This window comes from Coregonus lavaretus (genome assembly GCF_964263955.1).
Source record: "Coregonus lavaretus genome assembly, chromosome: 26".
NCBI lineage: Eukaryota > Metazoa > Chordata > Actinopteri > Salmoniformes > Salmonidae > Coregonus > Coregonus lavaretus.
In genome coordinates this window covers 2,826,370-2,849,059 of record NC_140013.1, presented here as the reverse complement: position 1 = coordinate 2,849,059, position 22,690 = coordinate 2,826,370, and the positions used below count along the sequence as shown (strand labels likewise).

Here is a 22,690-nt window from a genome sequence, read left to right as displayed (position 1 = left end):
TATTCACGTAACATAGTCTTTCAGCCACTCTGTGGCTTCACATCCGTTTTTGGGCGAGCTTGTGGCTCTGTGAGAATGCTTTTTGGGCGAACTTGTGGCTCTGTGAGCATTCTCTCTCTTTCCCCCTCTTTTTTTGCATTGTCTGTGGCCTCCTCAGCCTGTGTGGCTGATATATCTGGAAGAGCTCTGAGGTGTGTGTTGTTCCTCCGTACCTCCTCTGAGCCTGTGTCCACCACATAGGAGTGTGGGGCATCCGCATTCCTCAGCACTATTGCTGGTGTTTGTAATCCACACACGTTGACCTTCTGTCAGCTCTGGCCTCTCCGTAGCACGGTGTCTCCGATTAAAGTCTCCAGTTTGTGTTTGTTTCAGCCGTTTGTCCCTCTCAGCGAAGGCCTTCCTGTTAGGCCATCTGGGTTTAAGCTGAGCTGGCGAGACAGGCAATGGGGAGCTCAGCCTCCTGCCCATCAGGAGCTCGGCATGCGACGGCAGTGGTGTAACTCTGTTAGCTAACAGACCCCTGTACGGATCCTTGTTCTTTTTCAGCAGTCCCTTAACTGTTTTGACAGCTCTCTCTGCCTCACTGTTGCTCGGTGCATGGTAGGGGCTACTGGTCACATGTGTGAAGTCATATTCTGTGGCAAAAGCATAAAAAGAGCTCGCAGAGAACTGGGGAGCATAACCTGTAACCAGGACCTCAGTGACCCCTTGCCTGGAAAAAATGTACTTTAATCCATTGATAACACCAGCTGATGTGGTTATAGGTGTCTTTGCTATTTCAATGAATCTTGAATAGTAATCTACCACTAGCAGATAAGTGTCATTTTTCCAATAGAACATATCTGCTCCTACCTTTTGCCATGGCCATTTTGGCAGCTCCGTTGCCATCATTGGTTCAGGATGACAAGGTTGACATTTTGCACACACCTTACACTGGGCCACCAACTTGGCAATCTGAGTACTCAGACCAAGCCACCACACCGACTGTTGAGCCCTCAGTCTGCATTTGGTTATCCCCATGTGTCCCTCATGCCTAGCATTTTCGGTTGTAGAGTCTCTGGGATAACTATCCGTTGTCCTTTCATGAGAAGGTCTTCATTAGAGTAGAAGTCACTTTGGTGCACCCAATAGGGCTTCAGCAGCTGAGGTAGTTCCTCCTGCCTGGGCCATCCTTTTATGCACCGCTGTACTATCTGTTGGCAGATGGGGTCTCGCTGTTGCTCCTCTGCAATCTGCTGCAGTTTGGTCTGAGATGCAGGTAGGCTCTCTCTTACTGCATTAATGGACACCTGTACCTCACCCTCTAGACATTGCTCCTCCTCTGTTAATGGACGTTTAATTGGAGCCCTGGAGAGTGCGTCTGCTGTGATCAGTGCCTTCCCTGGCACATACACAATCTTGTAGGTGAACGCAGCAATCTGAGGCGGAAGCGCAGAACTCTGGGAGGTAAGTCGTCCAGTGCTTTTGTCCCTAACAGAGTTAACAGTGGTTTGTGGTCAGTCTCTGCTGTAAACTGCAGGCCAATAAGGTATTGGCTGAGCCTTTCACATGCCCATGTGATAGCCAACGCCTCCATCTCCACTTGTGCATACCTTTGCTCCGTGTCGGAAAAGCTTTGTGAGATGTATGCTATTGGACGCCACTCCATGTTGTCCTGCATCTGTGTGAGGACTGCCCGTAGCCTGAAGGATGATGCATCTGCTGATACCTTTGTCTTAGCGTGGGGACGGTACTGGGCCAGCACTCTCACATATGTGGCTCGGACGCCATTGATGTCTACAACAGCTTTCAGCTAATGGATGAAGAGCAAGCAGATTATGAACTGGTATTAGCAAATTTCGGTCTTTTTGTACTTCCAGAAGAAACTAGTTTTAAACAGTATATGTCAGAATGAAACAGAGACTGTTGAGGAGTTTTATTATGGACCTGAAACTGAAATGTCAGTTGTGTAATTTCGGTCAAATTGCAGACTCGCTGATACCAGATAGAATTGTCATGGGGGTGAGAGACAAGGGGCTGAGAGAAAAGTTAATTGGTGAGAATGAACTGACACTAGAAAGAGCAATACAAATGTGTCAAGTTAGAGAGGTGACTAAGAATCGCATACGGTCAATGGACAGTGATGTTCTTAGTGACACAGTATGCAAAGTGGAGTATGTTAGCAAAGGAAGAGCTACAGCTAAACGGCTAACTTCAAAGGACAGCACCGACAGCAGTCAGCAGCGCCCTTCAGGGAACCAGCACTCGTGCAGCAACTGCGGAGGAGAGCACAGACCTCACCGGTGCCCAGCATAAAGAAAAGAGTGTTATAACTGTGGCATGAAGAACCACTTCGCACTCAAATGCAGGCAGCGGAGACAACAAAATACCTCTGTGGGAACAGTCACACTTGCAGGACCAGACGAGGACTGGACTGCTACCTACAAGACTAATGGAACTGACATTGTGTTCAAACTTGACATTGGAGCACAGGTCAACATCATTCCAGAGACTGAATTGTTACGGTTACAGGTAAAACCAGTGGTGAACACAAAACAAAGGATAAGACTGAAAGCTTACAGTGGTGAAGCAATCGTCACTTCAGGGACATGCACATTGGTGCTGGAGGTAGATGATACATCTCATAGTAAAGGGAGAAAAAACACCCATCGTTGGGTTTAAGTCATGTAACTTACTGGGTCTAGTGAAATGGGTTCATACAGTGAATGGTGAAATGACTAATGTTGAGGATGCATACAGTGAGGGAAAAAAGTATTTGATCCCCTGCTGATTTTGTACGTTTGCCCACTGACAAAGACATGATCAGTCTATAATTTTAATGGCAGGTTTATTTGAACAGTGAGAGACAGAATAACAACAAAAAAATCCAGAAAAACACGTCAAAAATTTTATCAATTGATTTGCATTTTAATGAGGGAAATTGTGTTAAACAAATCAAAATATATTTTATATTTGAGATTCTTCAAATAGCCACCCTTTGCCTTGATGACAGCTTTGCATTCTCTCAACCAGCTTCATGAGGTAGTCACCTGGAATTTACATTTTTACATTTTAGTCATTTAGCAGACGCTCTTATCCAGAGCGACTTACAATTAGTGAGTGCATACATTTTGGAATGCATTTCAATTGACAGGTGTGCCTTCTTAAAAGTTAATTTGTGGAATGTCTTTGCTTCTTAATGCGTTTGAGACAATCAGTTGTGTTGTGACAAGGTATACAGAAGATAGCCCTATTTGGTAAAAGACCAAGTCCATATTATGGCAAGAAAAGCTCAAATAAGCAAAGAGAAACGACAGTCCATCATTACTTTAAGACATGAAGGTCAGTCAATCCAGAACATTTCAAGAACTTTGAAAGTTTCTTCAAGTGCAGTCGCAAAAACCATCAAGCGCTATGATGAAACTGGCTCTCATGAGAACCGCCACAGGAATGGAAGACCCAGAGTTACCTCTGCTGCAGAGGATAAGTTCATTAGAGTTACCAGCCTCAGAAATTGCATCCCAAGTAAATGCTTCACAGAGTTCAAGTAACAGACACATCTCAACATCAACTGTTCAGAGGAGACTGCGTGAATCAGGCCTCCATGGTCAAATTGCTGCAAAGAATCCACTACTAAAGGACACCAATAAGAAAAAGAGACTTGCTTGGGCCAAGAAACACGAGCAATGGACATTAGACCGGTGGAAATTTGTCCTTTGGTCTGGAGTCCAAATTGGAGATTTTTGGTTCCAACCGCCGTGTCTTTGTGAGACGCGGTGTGGGTGAACGGATGATGTGCATGTGTATTTCCCACCGTAAAGCATGGAGGAGGAGGTGTTAGTTTGTGTGTGCTTTGCTGGTGACACTGTCTGTGATTTATTTCGAGTTCAAGGTACACTTAACCAGCATGGCTGCCACAGCATTCTGCTGCATCAGATGACCTGGCCTCCACAATCCCCCGACCTCAACCAAATTTAGATGGGATGAGTCGGACGGCAGAGTGAAGGAAAAACAGCCAACAAGTGCTCAGTATATGTGGGAACTCCTTCAAGACTGTTGGAAAAGCATTCCAGGTGAAGCTGGTTGAGAGAATGCCAAGAGTGTACAAAGCTGTCATCAAGGCAAAGGGTGGCTATTTGAAGAATCTCAAATGTAAAATATATTTTGATTTGTGTAACACTTTTTTGGTTACTACTCCACATGTATTATTTCATTTGATGTCTTCACTATTATTCTACGATGTAGAAAATAGTAAAAAGAAAGAAAAACCCTTGAATGAGTAGGTGTGTCCCAACTTTTGACTGGTACTGTATATATGCAGGCCTCAACCACTACCCTGAGAGCACTTGATTCAGTATATCATGCGGCCCTCAGGTCCATTACCAATCAAAAACATCTAACACATCATTGTGATCTCTACAGCACTGTTGGCTGGTCGTCATTGACCTTGCGTAGGCTTAAACATTGGTATACACTGATTTATAAGGCCATACTGGGTAAAATGCCACTTTATCTCTGTTCTTTTTTAATCAGGTCAGTAAATAAATATAAATTACGGTCCCATTCTCATTTTCTTTTAACAGTACCAAGAATTAGAACAGGTCATGGTAGAAATAGTTTTAGTTACTCAGCTCCGTGGTCCTGGAATTCTCTCCTGAACATTTTAAAATTTGATGATCTAGTCATGTTGGTGGAGTTTAAACACTTGGTCGATGTAAATATCATAGAAGAGTGTAATTGTCTTTAGGACAGCTGTTTTTTTAGTTTTGACATTCGTGTTTCTTTACGTAATATGTAATTGTTGTACTGTATGTGTGTCTATAGTTTTGTTCAATGTTGTGTTAGGGTATGTAAGTAGTTTTGTCTGAAACTTTGTTCCCCCTGCTGCTGTTGGACCAGGTCTCTCTTGAAATATAGATTTTATCTCAATGAGAAAAACCTGTATAAATAATGGTTAAACAAAAATAAAAACAACTACAAGTGCCTGTAGAAACTTCTATGCACTATTTTGTCCTGTGGGTGCCACTGTGTACAATGAGGACTTCTGTTGGAAGCCAGCCGCTAAACCTGACAGCATTCGCTCGGGATCAGCCTCTGGGAACAGGAGGAACAACCCACATGCCAGTCAGGCAGAGATCCATATCCACACTCTATCCTCTGGAAAAGTCTAAACATTCATACATTTCCATTTCCTTTTTGCAGAAATAAAAGCTTCTTAACAAATATTAATCTAACATTTAGCTAACTAACCTGTCTGTACCCTCTGGTGCCCCTATCCAGGGTTGTATTTCAAATGGCACCCTATTCCCTACATAGTGCACTACTTTTGAACAGGGCCCAAAGTGTTCCAAAAGGGTTCTTCGGCTGACCCCATAGGGGAAACCTTTTTGGTCCCAGGTAGAGCCATTTTCGGTTCCAGGTAGAACCCTTTTGCGTTCCATGTAGAACCCTCTGTATAAAGGGTTCTACATGGAACTCAAAAGGGTTCTACCTGGAACCAAAAGGGTTCTTCAAAGGGGTTCTTCTATGGGGACAGCCGAAGAACCCTTTAAGGTTCTAGATAGCACCTTTTTTTCTAAGAGTGTAGGGTGTCATCTGAGCCGCATCCCTGTTATCACTATGTTCCTATTATTGTACCTCTATGCTTTATTACTTAACATTTTAAGCTCTTTGGGCAGCGATGTATTGTATGAAAGGTGCTAAACATTATTTTAAAAAATTCCAGTCCTTCATGGTGTTGTGACTGCCCAAAGACATTTTGCAGAGCTCTGCAGATGGTTGGTCCCCCTGGGAAAGTCCTCCTTCTGAGGAAGAGATTAGAAATTCTCTGACTGCCCAGTACTGGTCCACCTACCGGACTGACTTCCTGGGCATGCCTCAAGGTAGAGAGAGCAGGGGGCATATATGTCAAGTGTCTTAGAGTAGGAGTGCTAATATAGGATCAGGTCCCCCCCTCCTCTCCATGTAATCTTATTAATTCAGCTGTAAAAGGCTAAACTGATCCTAGATCAGCACTCCTACCCTGAGACGCTTTATGAATATAGGCTCTGAGCTGTGTCTGAAATGATACCCACACTACTTTTGTCCAGAGCCACACCCTGTTTCGAAGTACTGGTGTTTCGAAGTACTCCCCACCATGAGTATCTCTATGACAGAAACAACTAGGGTAAAGTTATAGTTCTGTGCAAACTGAAGACGGAACACCCCAAAAATAAATATTTACCAGGATTCAAGCAAGCAGATAGCACATTCAGAAGTGTTTTTTATTTGTACAACAAATAACATAATTATCAGTCAAGTTGCATACACTGTATGACTTCTCAGCCAGGTTTGCGTCCGAACGGAACAGGTCATGCCATGTAACGGTTAAGTTTCTAAATTAAGTTTCTAAATGTCTAACATCTTCCCTTCGGGATACTCTGCTGTGGAACTTAAAACGCAATTCTGAACGCGTTATCTGGAAACCATTATCTGCAATTGAATATGAGTTTTGGGGGGTTTTGTCTTCAGTTTGCGCAGAAGACAGCAGTACATCTTCACTCCAGTTGTGTGTTACCCCTTATAGCGTTCCCCTTGCAAGTTTTCTCTTGTGAGCTTTCGTCTTTTTACAGTGCTTCAGTTGAAACAACCCGATTTTCGCCCCGCTGAGCCACAAACGCCAAGTCCCTCACTGCACACACACACAGATGAGGCACAACCACTGCCAGCCCAGGCAACGGTCTGAGCTGCATGGCAACATGTCTCGCTACGGCTGCAACGCACTGCACGGAGTGGCCCCCAGGGGTATAGGTAAATTATGGGTTGCCTGGCTACATTTTATGAGTAGAGTGAAGTTGCCCCTAGACAGTGATCTTCAGTCAGTTTTGTATTTTCCCCACTAATGGTTAAGGTTAGGATTTGGGGAGGGGAAGCTGATCCTAGATCTGTACCTAGGGGAAACCCCGGAACCATCCTATAAGGCAGTGGCGGCCGCTGATTGGCTGAATACCCAGGGGGCGAGGTGGTTGGAGTTGTCAACAAAGCAGCGTGACAGAAATATGATGCCAAGTTTTCGAACTACCGGTAGTTTCTTTGAGAAGATATATAAAGTGGTCTGTGCATTTGAACAACAGCATAAATACACCTATTTCACTTTTGCATGTCAAAAACCGAATGGCCACTGCTGTACATGCTGCCACAGTTTTTAACAGATTCGATTATACTATTTTCACTAGGGAAAACACAACAAGCATGCAGATGCAATAAGTGAAAACACATAGCTAGCTAACATAATGTTTCATCCTGAAATAACTTCATATTTCCGAGTTAGTCAAATATTAATTTAGAAAGTCTTGAAATTGGCTTAGGTGCTAACTAGCTAGAAAGCTACCAGCTAGCTATAGTACGACCCTGCCTTACACAGGAAGCAGCACAGGTCCTAATCCAGGCACTTGTCATCTCCCGTCTGGATTACTGCAACTCGCTGTTGGCTGGGCTCCCTGCCTGTGCCATTAAACCCCTACAACTCATCCAGAATGCCACAGCCCGTCTGGTGTTCAACCTTCCCAAGTTCTCTCACGTCACCCCGCTCCTCCGCACACTCCACTGGCTTCCAGTTGAAGCTCGCATCTGCTACAAGACCATGGTGCTTGCCTACGGAGCTGTGAGGGGAACGGCACCTCCGTACCGTCAGGCTCTGATCAGTCCCTACACCCAAATGAGGGCATTGCGTTCATCCACCTCTGGCCTGCTGGCCCCCCTACCTCTGCGGAAGCACAGTTCCCGCTCAGCCCAGTCAAAACTGTTCGCTGCTCTGGCACCCCAATGGTGGAACAAGCTCCCTCACAACGCTAGGACAGCGGAGTCACTCACCACCTTCCGAAAACACTTGAAACCCCACCTCTTTAAGGAATACCTGGGATAGGATAAAGTAATCCTTCTACCCCCCCTTACCCCACCCCAAAGAAAGAAAGAAAAAAAAAACATATTGTAAAGTGGTTATCCCACTGGCTATAAGGTGAATGCACCAATTTGTAAGTCACTCTTGATAAGAGCGTCTGCTAAATTACATAAATGTAAATGTAAATGTTAAAGGTAGATAACTAGTTAATTTGAAGAAAAAAAAATCTAAATGTTTCAAAATATTACTGTAGCTGGCTATTTAATTTGAACATGCTTTGTGAATCATCCGGTTGTATGTTATTTTAGTCCACACAACATGTCTCCCAGTCACCTACAACAGAACCTGATAAACAACATGGGGGGAAACAATACAATTGGCCATGCTTTTTTGTCCTACCAGATCCACGATGAGAAGGTTCTAGCTAGTGTATCCTTCTGTCCTTTGGCTCTTGTTGTTGGATGTAGTTGTCTGGTTTATCAGGTCTCAGGCTCCCAGGCTCCCATGACTGTTATGAATATTTATTTACAAGTTCATTATTGCTTTTTGCTTTTTGCTTTAGAGCAGATCTATTCTCACGTGCGGAAGTAAGATGTCTGGCGCAAAAGACTCAGACGCAATTTCTTAAAGAAAAAAATAAGCAAACATGTTTGGTGTTCGCCAAAAGGCATGTAGGAGACTCCCCAAACATATGGAAGAAGGTACTCTGGTCAGATTAAACTAAAATTGAGCTTTTTTGGCTATCAAGGAAAACACTATGTCTGGCGCAAACCCAACACCTCTCATCACCCAGAGAACACCATCCACAGTGAAGCATAGTGGTGGCAGCATCATGCTGTGGGGATGTTTTTCATCGGCAGGGACTGGGAAACTGGTCAGAATTGAAGGAATGATGGATGGCGCTAAATACAGGGAAATTCTTGGTGAATAGTTATGCATGCTCAAGTTTTCTGTTTTTTTGTCTTATTTCTTGTTTGTTTCACAATAAAACATATTTTGCATCTTCAAAGTGGTTGGCATGTTGTGTAAATCAAATGATACAACCCCCCCCAAAATCAATTTTAATTCCAGGTTGTAAGGCAACAAAATAGGAAAAATGACAAGGGAGGTGAATACTTTCACAAGCCACTGTATTTGAATAAAAATAAGAGTACTTTTTTTGTTTTTGACCAATCACAAGTGGGGCACCGCCCCTAACACCCTAATGGGCGAGCTGCAGCTGCTATAAGGCATCTTATTCCCTTTTCTTTTGACAAGTATGGAATATTAGCATTTGTCCTCAGATCCTCAAAAGGTTCTACAGCTGCACCATCGAGAGCATCCTGACTGGTTGCATCACTGCCTGGTATGGAAACTGCTCGGCCTCCAACCGCAAGGCACTACAGAGGGTAATGCGTACGGCCCAGTACATCACTGGGGCCAAGCTTCCTGCCATCCAGGACCTCTATACCAGGCGGTGTCAGAGGAAGGCCCTAAAAATTGTCAAAGAATCCAGCCACCCTAGTCTTAGACTGTTCTCTCTGCTACCGCACGGCAAGCGGTACCGGAGCGCCAAGTCTAGGTCAAAGAGGCTTCTAAACAGCTTCTACCCCCAAGCCATAAGACTCCTGAACATCTAATGAAATGGCTACCCAGACTATTTTCATTGCCCCCCACCCCTCTTTTACGCTGCTGCTACTCTCTGTTTATTATCTATGCATAGTCACTTTAATAACTCTACCTACATGTACATATTACCCCAATTACCTCGACTAACCGGTGCCCCCGCACATTGACTCGGTACCCGTTCCCCCTGTATATAGCTTCGCTATTGTTATTTTTACTGCTGCTCTTTAATTATTTGTTACTTTTATTTCGTATTTTTATATTGTATTTTTTGGTGATTTTTTTCTTAAAACTGCATTGTTGGTTAAGGGCTTTATTTGCAGTGTTGTAACTGCCTTGACATTTCTGAAAATAAAGCCAATGAATTTAGTGCAACGATACTTCTGTTTACATCTGCCATCTAACTATAACAGTACTCAATAACAGCAATCCATTGATTTACTATTTTAGCTTGTTGTACTGTAGATATCATAGATGTAAGTGCAGTTTTACTTGCTGTGTTTTATCTAGTTGAATCAAATGCTTATTTGGTGCAGTGTTACCATAATTCCAGAACCAAACCTCACATTTATCAACTGTAGTCTTACGTTTTAGAAGGCTTCAGAATGAGGTTTCAGAGACAGTCAGTAGTGTAATACCATCATTATATCATGGTAGTTACATGACAATAACGCAGGTTTACACCAATAGGGTGGTGCCCTTTAGATCTAATCCAAGGTTCTGTCTGCTCTGTGGAACAGACAATATTAGCAGCAATGCATCCACTAGTTATCTTAGTATCTTAGTTACCAGAGAGTATCTTAGTGACCAGAGAGCCACCCACGAGTCCAGGTGAAATTCTAGAGTGTCAGGTAATGTGAGACCTGGAGAAGCAGAGGCTGTGGGCTGGACTGGCTCTGAAGTGCTGAGCTCCTCCATTTCCTCCACTCTAACAGACAAGTGAACACTGGACCAGGCTGACAGACAGACAGACAGACAGACAGACAGACAGACAGACAGACAGACAGACAGACAGACAGACAGACAGACAGACAGACAGACAGACAGACAGACAGACAGACAGACAGACAGACAGACAGACAGACAGACAGACAGACAGACAGACAGACAGACAGACAGACAGACAGACAGACAGACAGACAGACAGACAGACATACATACATACATACCTACAGACAGACACAGACATACAAAGACTACTGGGATGCCGCTGGGGAAGAAAGTTCGCCCTTCTTCAGCTGCTGGGAAACTAGAGATTCAGAATGTGTCCAGGTATTCTGCTTCTGCTCTGCTTTGTCTCCTGTCAGTTTGAGAGTCAGTCATGAGCCACTGTGTTGGTGTTGCTTTTAACAGCAGATTCCATGCTGGTTTTCTAATTGATTATCACATGCTGTTTTCCACTGTGGGCTTTCATCTCAGCATGGGGCTGACTGGGTTGAGCTGGGGTGACGGGGTGATTTGGGTTGAGGCTTCTGCGTTGTTGCACTGCCATGTTGTTGCTCTCCACAGGAGCAGAACACCTGTTTTTCAGAGCCTGTTGACTGTTGTCAAGGGGTTGTGGAGGCGGCCTCGGTGGCACAGATCTACATTTACCATGTAGCACTGGAAGCCTAATTAATTTGAGCTCCGATAAATACATTTCCCCAGATTTGATAAGATTTTAATGCTGTTATTCCTAGCCCCCTTCCTATCTTCTGTTTGGTAAACAAAATGTAATTGCCAGATCATGCAGAGTTTGTCGTAAAACTGGCTCGGCTGTGTCAAGCAAAGTTTAGATCCTCACAGAGAAGTTCTGTGTCACGCCCTGGCTCTGGGGACTATGTTATGTTGAGCCAGGGTGTGTAAGTCTATGTTTTGTATATCTATGTTGGCCTGAGTGACTCCCAATCAGAGGCAACATGTGTCAGCTGGTTGTCTCTGATTGGGAGCCATATTTAACTATCGGTCTTTTCACTTTGTGTTGTGGTTTCTTGTTCTCATTTTTGGTTTGTGTATGTAACCAGAGACATCACGTTTTCGTCAGTTATTTTGATCGTGTGATCAGTTTAATAAATACTATGTTCACTTTCAACGCTGCGCCTTGGTCCTCCTCATTAGACGATCGTGACAGAAGAAACCACCTCAACTGGACCAAGCAGCGAGTCGAGGAGCCATCGCCAGGGAAAGCGCTGGCAGATCTCCCTGGCAGCTTCGACTGGGTCAAGCCCATTGAGGAGCTGAGTGACGAGGGTTGGAGACAGAGGAGCGAGAGGTGGGCGAGAATGATGGAGGCCTGGCCCACGGGGAGGAGAGAACCCCAGAAAATTTTTAGGGGGGGGCTCACGACGTCGGACCAGCAGGAGGCCGCGATAGAGCGGCCCAGTGGGTTGCCGGAGGAGGCCGCCGGGTTACGGATGCCATTGGTCGAAGAGGGGATGGAGGAAGTAGAGGCACGGCGAGAGGTACTGGCGTGTGTTGCCAGTCCGGTCCGGCCCGTTCCAGATCCCGGTGTAGGGCCAGTGGTGTGTGTCCCCAGTACAGTCCGGCCCATCCAAGCTTCCCGCACCAAGCCAGTGGTGTGCGTCGTCAGTCCGGCACGGCCCGTGCCTGCTCTCCGCACCAAGTCTATGGTGCGTTTCGTCAGTCCGGCACGGCCCGTTCCTGCTCTCCGCACCAAGTCTGTGGTGCGCGTCGCCAGCCCAGTCCGGCCCATCCAAGCTTCCCGCACCAAGCCAGTGGTGTGCGTCGTCAGTCCGGCACGGCCCGTGCCTGCTCTCCGCACCAAGTCTATGGTGCGTTTCGTCAGCCCTGTCCGGCCCGTTCCTGCTCTCCGCACCAAGTCTGTGGTGCGCGTCGCCAGCCCAGTCCGGCCCATCCAAGCTCCCCGCACCAGGTCAGTGGTGCGCGTCGTCAGCCCGGTCCGGCTCATTCCTGCTCCCCGCACCAGGTCAGTGGTGCGCTTCGTCAGCCCGGTCTGGCCCGTTCCTCCTCCACGCATCAAGCCAGGGTTGTGCGTCGTCAGTCCAGCACAACCCGTGCCTGGGTCATGTCCGGAGCCGGATCCGCCGCCGAGGCGGAGTGCCCACCCGGTCCCTCCCCTGTTGTGGTTGTTTGGCCCGGCCGGAGTCCGCGCCTTTGGGGGGGGGTACTGTCACGCCCTGGCTCTGGGGACTATGTTATGTTGAGCCAGGGTGTGTAAGTCTATGTTTTGTATATCTATGTTGGCCTGAGTGACTCCCAATCAGAGGCAACATGTGTCAGCTGGTTGTCTCTGATTGGGAGCCATATTTAACTATCGGTCTTTTCACTTTGTGTTGTGGTTTCTTGTTCTCATTTTTGGTTTGTGTATGTAACCAGAGACATCACGTTTTCGTCAGTTATTTTGATCGTGTGATCAGTTTAATAAATACTATGTTCACTTTCAACGCTGCGCCTTGGTCCTCCTCATTAGACGATCGTGACATTCTGCTATACACACGGACTCCCGCTGATGTACAGTAGTTATCTACCGCATATTACATAAGGAACAACTTCATTTGCAACCCCTGTCTTCTCGGAGTCTGCTATGTGGTTGGGTTGTCTGGAAGGCTTTTGAAACTGACTCAATTATCTGGTGGATGTAGCTTCAAACAGGGCTTTCCTCCCTCTCACAACATTGACACTGAGCTTTAAGCTCTAAGTCTCTAAGGCTGCGTTTATACAGGCAGCCCAATTCTGATATTTTTCTAACTAATTGGTCTTTTGACCAATCACATCAGATATTTTCACATCAGATCTTTTTCAGAGGTGATCTGGTTGGTCAAAAGAACAATTAATGAAAAAAAATATCAGAATTGGGCTGCCTGTGTAGATGCAGCCAGCCCAATTCTGATCTTTTTTTTCTTCAAGAATTGGTCTTTTGACCAATCAGATCAGCTCTGAAAAAGATCTGATGTGAAAAGAGCTGATGTGATTGTTCAAAAGACCAATTAGTTGGGAAAATATCTGAATTTGGCTGTTTGTGTAATGAGCAAGGAAATGTAAGGTTGAATCCCCTCTAGGTCACAGCACCAATTACACAACACTGTGAAGTCTGAGACTTAATTATTACAGATTTGCATATTTAAAGCATATTTCTAGAAGTTAAACCAGAATTTGCATACAGCACTTCATTCTGCTTAGACATGCCAATTATTACAATTATTAACTTGTATTTATTTTAATGTCCAGAAACAACCCTATCCCCTACTTCCTTGGCAATTGTGGACATCTGAAAGGATTTGATTGGTACAGTGAAAGTCCTACCAAGCCTATCAGAGGGCAAGGTGGAGCTACTACAATTTTCTGTTTATGTCTATCCTTTTGTGCCTAGGGGGAGTAGGGTTTTGCCCTGTTGGAATATTTGAACAATGCACCCACCTATCCTCCCTTCCTAGGCCTACATTCCTGATCTGAAATGCCTAGATTGGTGAAAGCTGTGATAGAACCATTGGCTTATACCTGTCAATGTGTGTTAGTTCAGTGATTACTTCAAGGAAGGGAGGAAGGAAGGATGCATTTTCAAAGTATTCAAACAGGGTCTCCTTTTCTGGACATAACCTGAGACTTTTGGGTTCTTCTTCCACAGCATCCTTGCTGAGCTGGGGAGTGCAGGAGAGCGAGGGACTAAGACGTCGGGGCCAGAGCAGCGGGGAGAGAGATTGGCCCCTGGTGTCGCGAGGGTGTACCTGGGGGCCTTGTCAGAGGACAGGCCACCTCCTAAGTGGCTGGAGCGTGAGCTACTGAGACAGGAGAACCGCCGCCACTCTGTAACCCTGGGAGACCAGGTCAAACTGAGGTCACGACTGCTCTACAGTGACGATCCCACACGCAGCTTCAGCAAGCTCAAGGTATACCACCCTAAAGGACAGTTTCCCGGACCGAGACTAAGCCTAGACTAAAAAGCAAAATACGTTGTTGCCCATTATACAATGGGTGGGTCTATTCCACAAGTTACCACTGGCTAAATCTATGACGTTAAAATGCCTATTTACTCTGTTCCATCTGACTGCACAATCCACTGTCTCATCAGACCAGCCAAGCAATTTATAAACTTGATCTCTACTATAAAAAGCATCTAGACATTATCTCACATTTCTTTTAGACTAACATTTAGTTTTCAACAGCGGAGATTTGTATAAACCTTGCTGTCTGACTCTCCGACATTTGCAACATTGTTTCAATATTCAAATTCGATCTCCACCTGTCCCATAGTTTTTAGTACAGAAGTCGGCTTTTTAATTATTCGCTTTAATATTTATCCTCGTTGTAGGTCTTACAAACTCATTTTGGAAGATGAATGTGGTTTGATGTTGTGTGATTATTATATGGTCTGTGACTGTCAACCCATTACCCTCCTCATACCCTGGGTGGTGTTGCCAGGCATTGGTTACCAGCCAGCAGCAGAGGAAGGTTTGTTGGGCATCTGTTACTTAGAGACATGTATAGACAGACGTCAGGGTTGCTAACGGATCAGTGGCCTACATGTTCACTATCCATGAACGTGTCTCCATGAGGATGTAACAAGCTCTGGAATAGTGGAAGAGCAAATGTAATTTTCTTTGTGTTGCTTCTCTCCAACAAAAGTCAGACAGTCTTGATGAATTAAAAACGAATTGGGTACTGGTGCCTAGAAAGGTAATGTTACACAAACATTTGAATATTTGTTTTGCTTGTTTGACCCCTCTATGAATTTGAGAATGGTTACATTTCACCAGCCCCATCCCTTAGCTTTATACCAAACTGAAACGCTGACTGACTGACTCATAGAGTCTCTATCATGATGAGTTTAACCTCAAGGTGTCAGTAGAGTGTCAGCTGAGGTTCTGCCTCATTCCCCCATCGGTCCCCTTCCCTCCCCACAGACACCCACAAGAGGAATTCATTTGAGGTTATGCCAGAAATTACATTTTGAATCAAGTTGAGAATAAATTTTCTCATTACCTGACAGGGACTTGGGCAGGCAGCGAATTAGGGGCAATTTATCAGGACCAGTGAAGGCCTTGTTTTAGATCCGAACTAAGACAGACACAATTACTGGGTCTTGCTAAATGGATTTCCATTGATACAAATAACAGCCTTCAACCTGACTGGAGAAAGGGGAGTAATCCCAAACTGTCACTACTAAATTGAGTCCATTCCAGAAATCTAGGAAGTTAATTGAAGATAATGGACAGTTTTCAATTCATGAATTTACTTTATTGAAAACGGAATTGACCTGAACCCTGGCCACTACAGTTGTCTGTCTATAAATGTCTCTACTTAATAGACTGTCACTGGAATTAACACTGAACATTGCTCTATTCAGTAAAGTCAGACAATAGTGAAACAGAGCAATATTCTGTGTGGATTCCAGGCTAGCCTCTTCTGGCTTTGGTCATCTAATGAGAATACTGCTCTGCTGAAATAGCTCGGCTAGAGAGCAGATTCTCTTTATAGTTTACCTGTTAATTAAAGGGCCAGGGATCGGGCTGGAAAAATGTAATCACTCTAAAATAGATGGAGCTACGGATGCAAGGACTGACCATCCATGATATCAAAATGGTAGTTTGAACTATGTTTTGAAGCTCTACAATGTTTGTTTACAATTATACATTGATTACAAACAATACAGTAAAACAACCTTACATTTTGGGTTCTGCTGGTGTCAAACAGGTGAACTAAGCTCAAGAGGTTAAGTTATATCCATTAACAATCAATGGCCATATATCATTAAGTAAAAGTAAAACAAATGGATGTACCAATCCCAGATTGCCCCTTTAAGGACTTCCATGTGATAGCAGGTACATTCTGCCTATTAATGGAGTCAATAGTAGAAGTCAGTCAGTAGAAGGATTTGGAGAGCAATGGGGTTAATGAGACTGATAAATAATGATTGTCCTGCACTGCTAAACAATAAGAATGCTTTGTGGTTCTTTATAGAACATTTTGATGGCTATATGAAACAAACCCTTTAACACTTTTCGGTTCTATATAGCACCATTTCTTCTAGCGTTGTGATGGCTCCTGTTAGAACCCTGGCATAGTCCCTGTGTTTGATGCTGAATAGTGTGGTTAAACATATTTCAAATGCACCCAAAATGTAATGATTGATTAAATTCTCTATCTCCACTAGTAAGTTAACTGTTGCTATATAGTACACACCCACATTTCCCATCCGCTAACTAGCTAGTCATTTCCCATCCGCTAACTAGCTAGTCATTTCCCATCCGCTAACTAGCTAGTCATTTCCCATCCGCTAACTAGCTAGTCATTTCCCATCCGCTAACTAGCTAGTCATTTCCCATCCGCTAACTAGCTAGTCATTTCACATCAGCAATACACACTTGCACACACTCACACAGGCAGTCCAGGAGTTTGCCAGTGTGTTTATCCCTGATACTTATTAAAGACAGACCAAAGAGGCTCCCTGGATGAAAGGCCTGTTGCTAGGAGACCCTGGCTGTCACATCTGAGAGAGGCCATTATTACAGAGAGCATGGCATGTCACCATGTCAAGGTGTCACACCCCCCTCCCCCTAGGAACATACAGAGATGCATGTTCCTTGCCCTCCCCACCCTCCACTTTGTGTGTGCAGTGTGAGATTGAATGTATATCATTACATTTACATTTACATTTTAGTCATTTAGCAGACGCTCTTATCCAGAGTGACTTACAGTTAGTGAGTGGATAAATTTTTTCATACTGGCCCCCTGTGGGAAACGAACCCACAACCCTGGCGTTGCAAGCGCCATGCTCTACCAACTGAGCTACACGGGGCAAGGGACACAGCTTTTGTGGAGCAATAGGAAACGATGCTTCTTGGGTGGCAGTTGTGTTCAGAGGGTCCCTAGTTCAAGCCCAGGTTGGGACAAGGAGAGGGACGGAAGCAATAATGTTACGTGTGTGTGTGTGTGTATGTGTGTGTATGCGTGTGTAATATTGTATTGTGTGTATGAGTGTTTGTGAGTGTGTGTATGATTGATGCCTGCATCTCAGGGCCACTAAAATGGGGGTCGAACCACCACTCAAAGGTGGCACCTATTGATGTGTGTTGTTAATGAAATGGAAATGGTGTGCCATGTTAGCCAGAGTCCTCTCTCAACATCGTCCCCTCCCCTCCCTTGCCTTGTATCTCTAGCGCTCTGAGTTCATTAACTGGCTGGTAAGTGGAGTCTTGCATGGGCTGTGAAAATTGAAGGAGCAGTTTGATCTGTCACCTCTCCACCTCTCCTTGTTATTTCACTCTTCTTCATTATCCCGAGGTAATGGAACAATTATGAAAAATTGTTCCACTTCCATATTTATCTCATCGTATATTAAAACACTGCGTTGATCTGAAGTTTCTGTTCATTCCTGTGTGGAATTACTTTCAAAAAATATAATTTGTGACACTATAATGACAATAATTGATCTTTTTTTCAAATAGATTGAGCAGAGAGTATCCCTTGAAAGCCTGAAAAAGCTCAAGCTGGCCTTTGAGGTACATTTCTGCTATGGTTTGAGAATGTGTTGTTGGGATGACCTAGTATTGTCATTCCTTATGGATATACAGTACCAGTCAAAAGTTTGGACACACCTACTCATTCAAGGGTTTTTCTTTACTTTAACTATTTTCTACATTGTAGAATAATATTGAAGATGTCAAAACTATGAAATAACACATATAGAATCATGTAGCAACCAAAAAAGTGTTAAACAAATCAAAATATATTTTATATTTAGATTCTTCAAAGTAGCCACTCTTTGCCTTGATGACAGCTTTGCACACTCTTGGCATTCTCTCAACCAGCTTCATGAGGTAGTCACCTGGAATGCTTTTCCAACAGTCTTGAAGGAGTTCCTACATATGCTGAGCACTTGTTGGCTGCTTTTCCTTCACTCTGCGGTCCAACTCATCCCATCTCAATTGGGTTGAGGTCGGGTGAATGTGGAGGCGAGGTCATCTGATGCAGCACTCCATCACTCTCCTTCTTGGTCAAATAGCCCTTACACAGCCTGGAGGTGTGTTTTGGGTCATTGTCCTGTTGAAAAACAAATGATAGTCCCACTAAGCGCAAACCAGATGGGATGGCGTATCGCTGCAGAATACTGTGGTAGCCATGCTGGTTAAGTGTGCCATGAATTCTAAATAAATCACAGACAGTGTCACCAGCAAAGCACCAATGCTTTACGGTGGGAACCACATATGCGGAGATCATTCGTTCACCTACTCTGCGTCTCACAAAGACACAGCGGTTGCAACCAAAAATCTCAAATTTGGACTCATCAGAACAAAGGAGAGATTTCACCGGTCTAATGTCCATTGCTCATGTTTCTTGGCCCAAGCAAGTCTCTTCTTCTTATTGGTGTCCTTTAGTAGTGGTTTCTTTGCAGCAATTCGACCATGAAGGTCTAAGGCACTGCATCTCAGTGCTTGAGGCATCACTACAGACCCCCTGGTTCGATTCCAGGCTGTATCACAACCTGCCGTGATTGGGAGTCCCAAAGGGCGGCGCACAATTGGCCCAGCATCGTCCGTGTTTGGCCGGTGTAGGCCGTCATTGTAAATAAGAATTTGTTCTTAACTGCCTTGTTAAATAAATAAAAATTCACAGTCTCCTCTGAACAGTTGATGATGAGATGTGTCTGTTACTTGAACTCTGTGAAGCATTTATTTGGGCTGCAATCTGAGGTGCAGTTAACTCTAATGAACTTATCCTCTGCAGCAGAGGTAACTCTGGGTCTTCCTTTCCTGTGGTGGTCCTCATGAGAGCCAGTTTCATCATAGCGCTTGATGGTTTTTGCGACTGCACTTGAATAAACTTGCAAAGTTCTTGAAATTGTCTGGATTGACTGACCTTCATGTCTTAATGATGGACTGTCGTTTCTCTTTGCTCATTTGAACTGTTCTTGCCATAATATGGACTTGGTCTTTTACCAAATAGGGCTATCTTCTGTATACCACCCCTACCTTGCCACAACACAACTGATTGGCTTAAACACATTTCATTTGACATTTTTACATTTGAGTCATTTAGCAGATGCTCTTATCCAGAGCGACTTACAGTTAGTGAGTGCATACATTTTTTTTATTTTTCATACTGGCCCCCCATGGGAATCGAACCCACAACCCTGGCGTTGCAAACGCCATGCTCTACCAACTGAGCTACATCCCTGCCGGCCATTCCCTCCCATACGCTGGGCCAATTGTGCGCCGCCCCATGGGTCTCCCGGTCGCGGCCAGCTACGACAGAGCCTGGATTCGAACCAGGATCTCTAGTTGCGCAGTGCCTTAGACCACTGCGCCACTCGGGAGGTAAGAAGGAAAGAAACTCCACAAATTCATTTTTAACAAGGCACACCTGTTAATTGAAATGCATTCCAGGTGACTACCTCATGAAGCTGGTTGAGAGAATGCCAAGAGTGTTCGAAGCTGTCATCAAGGCAAAGGGTGGCTACTTTGAAGAATCTCAAATATAACATATATTTTGATTTGTTTAACACATTTTTGGTTACTACATGATTACATATGTGTTATTTCATAGTTTTGATGTCTTCACTGTTATTCTACAATGTAGAAAAAATTAAAATGAAGAAAAACCCTGGAATGAGTAGGTGTGTCCAATCTTTTGGCTGGTATTGTATGCGTTGAATTCCAATCGAACCCTAGCCAATCCTGGAGATCTGAGAGGATTGATAGGCGGAAACAATTATATCCAGTCAATCAGAAGGCAAGATTAAGCTATTACTATAATGAATATCCAATCCTCAAATCTACAGAAGTACCTAGGATGTAGGGCCTTGGAGTCAATTTGGAATTCAGTGATCCAATGCATTTAATGACACCTTCTCCTCTGCAGGAATTTGAAATGGGTGGCCTAAGATCGCTGGACGTGTTCAACTTTGGACTGATAGTGAAGAAGTGTTTGGACTTACACAACATAGTACGTGTCAATGGAACTGGAAAAGCACCAAGAAGACCCACCTTTTAATTATCAGACAGATAGATTAATAAATGAATGGATCTCTGGCCCTTATCTCTGTCTCTTTCTCTCTCTCAATTCAATTCAATTCAAAGGGCTTTATTGGCATGGGAAACATATGTTTACATTGCCAAAGAAAGTGAAATAGATCTCTCTCTTCCTCTCTTGCGGTCTCTGTCTCTCTGTCTCTGTCTCTCTCTCTCCCCCTCCCTCCTCTGTGGCTGATCTCTCTCTCTCTCTCTCTCTCTCTCTCTTTCAATAAAATAGTTTTCTATTTGTCACACTGTAAATGTTTCATTGTATTTTAAACAACACTGATAATGATGTTTGAACTCAGCTATGTTGTTATTGTCTGTTCCATCATTCCTTTGTCCTGTGAACGTCAGAACAATGCCCAGATCCAAGAACTATTCATGAAGATCGATTATTCTGGCCAGGGGAGGATTGAATGGGTGAGATGATGAGATTCATTTCCTTTACTCAGGTCACAAAATATTTATTCCCCTTACAGTGGAATGGTGATTGCCTGAGGAAAGCAATTGACAAGAACAAATTCATTTCAAAATATGAAGTACAATTTCCATGAAACTGGCCTTCAAAATGTTTGGGTTTGATTCCATGGCTAACAAAGATTTTGTTTTAGCCTGGTCCCAGGAACTTAGTTTGATACCCCATTTATAGAGTATATGGTACAAATATGTGTGTCACAACTGCTGATGATCACTCTTGAGTTGCACTTCTATCATTACACCACACATGTTTTTAATAACTAATATCTCAATGTTCCATTTGATATCTCTCATGTTATTTGTCATATGTATTCGCACTGCTTGCCTGCATTATTGCCTATTGCAGCTTGTGGGATAAATAAAGTACCATATTGATTTGACATTGCCCTATCTCCTGCAGGATGAGTTCTGTACGTACATGCAGTTGGAGTACACAGAGAAGGAGGAGTCAGCGTGGCGCAGCAAACAGGTGGCTTTCTCCCTGCCTGCCACGGTCAGGGCCCTGTGCCACGGAGAGCCCGTTCTGCGCATCCACTCCACCCCCGATGGCACCATCATCACCGTCTGCGAGGACGGGGCTGTCTACTACTGGAGCCCTGAGCTCAACCTGAAGAGGAGCAAGAGCGTGTTTGTATGTATGTGTGTGTGTGTGTGTGTGTGAGTAGTTTTGAAGTGTGAGGATGTAGACTTGTCCTTGTTTATGTAGGATCACACCATTCTCGGAGGAGCATGTATGCTGTCATTTGCATAAATTCAATTCAATGATTTGCTTTGAATGCAGCATGAAAGACCTGTGAGCAGAAAACCAAAATGGGCAACTGATTTCATCACCATGCCACAGTACAACAAACTTATCATCGGAACAGGGTAAGAACTGTATTGTCTGTTTCAGAATGTAGGCTTAGCTGAAAAGTAACTAGAGCATTACTTTTGTACAAATGACTTGTGTTAGTGCAGCCTGTTGTTATGCACTCTCTAGACAACATCTGTGTTCGACCACTGCTCGTGTTCACGTCCCATATCGCTGAGTCTCAGTTGAACAGAGGTGTGACCTGTTATACCCATGGTACCAGTTAGAGGCTGCGACCCAAACGGCATCCTATTCCCTATATCGTGTATTACTTTTGACCATGGGCCCTGTTCAAAAGAAGTGCACTAGGCCTAGGGAATAGGGTGCCATTTGGAATGCAACCAGGGACAACGTTCCTGTCGGTGTGTCCTGTGTTACAGAGACAGAGAGATCCAGTTGTATGAGCTGTCCTCTCTAGAGCCTTACTGTCAGATCAGTGCCCTGGAGACTGTCCCTCTGAGATTGGACTACTGGTGAGCATCTAGTCTCGCACTCACTGGCAGCTTAAACCATGTAATACCAGATCACACACTGGCAGCCTGCACCATGTCTCGCTAACATGCTGGATCCCACACTGGCAGCCTGCACCATGTCTCACTTATACCAGATCACACACAGGCAGCCTAAATCATGTCTCGCTAACATACTGGTTCCCACACACTGGCAGCCTAAATCCTGTCTTGCTAAAACCACATCACACACTGGCAGCCTAAACCATGTCTCACTAATACCAGATCACACACTGGCAGCCTAAATCATGTCTCACTAAGACCAGATCACACACTGGCAGCCTAAACCATGTCTCGCTAAAACCACATCACACACTGGCAGCCTAAACCATGTCTCACTAATACCAGATCACATACTGGCAGCCTAAATCATGTCTCGCTAAAACCACATCACAGACTGGCAGCCTAAACCATGTCT

The 22,690-nt window shown here is 44.4% G+C and overlaps 2 protein-coding genes across 2 annotated transcripts in view; both read left to right on the top strand.

Annotated features, from left to right (window-relative positions):
* Positions 1–1,622: 1,622 nt before the first annotated feature.
* Positions 1,623–10,406, top strand: LOC311101473 (testis-expressed protein 26-like; the record flags this gene model as incomplete). The annotated part of the gene is made up of 6 exons (XM_084142628.1): positions 1,623–1,729; positions 4,970–5,144; positions 5,744–5,861; positions 6,135–6,145; positions 6,666–6,768; positions 10,399–10,406. 6 exons carry the CDS (start codon positions 1,623–1,625, stop codon positions 10,404–10,406), a joined length of 522 nt encoding a protein of 173 aa, XP_083998754.1.
* A 261-nt stretch (positions 10,407–10,667) lies between these two features.
* The window catches only part of LOC311101472 (cilia- and flagella-associated protein 337-like), a gene marked incomplete at both ends in the record, with an annotated part of 32,073 nt that continues 20,050 nt past the window's right edge, over positions 10,668–22,690 (top strand). Inside the window, 8 exons of the mRNA XM_084142627.1 lie at positions 10,668–10,735; positions 14,049–14,310; positions 17,869–17,922; positions 20,282–20,365; positions 20,791–20,856; positions 21,314–21,544; positions 21,695–21,780; positions 22,144–22,236. Of these exons, the coding sequence (XP_083998753.1) occupies positions 10,668–10,735; positions 14,049–14,310; positions 17,869–17,922; positions 20,282–20,365; positions 20,791–20,856; positions 21,314–21,544; positions 21,695–21,780; positions 22,144–22,236 (944 nt within the window). The remainder of the gene's footprint in view (positions 10,736–14,048; positions 14,311–17,868; positions 17,923–20,281; positions 20,366–20,790; positions 20,857–21,313; positions 21,545–21,694; positions 21,781–22,143; positions 22,237–22,690) is intronic.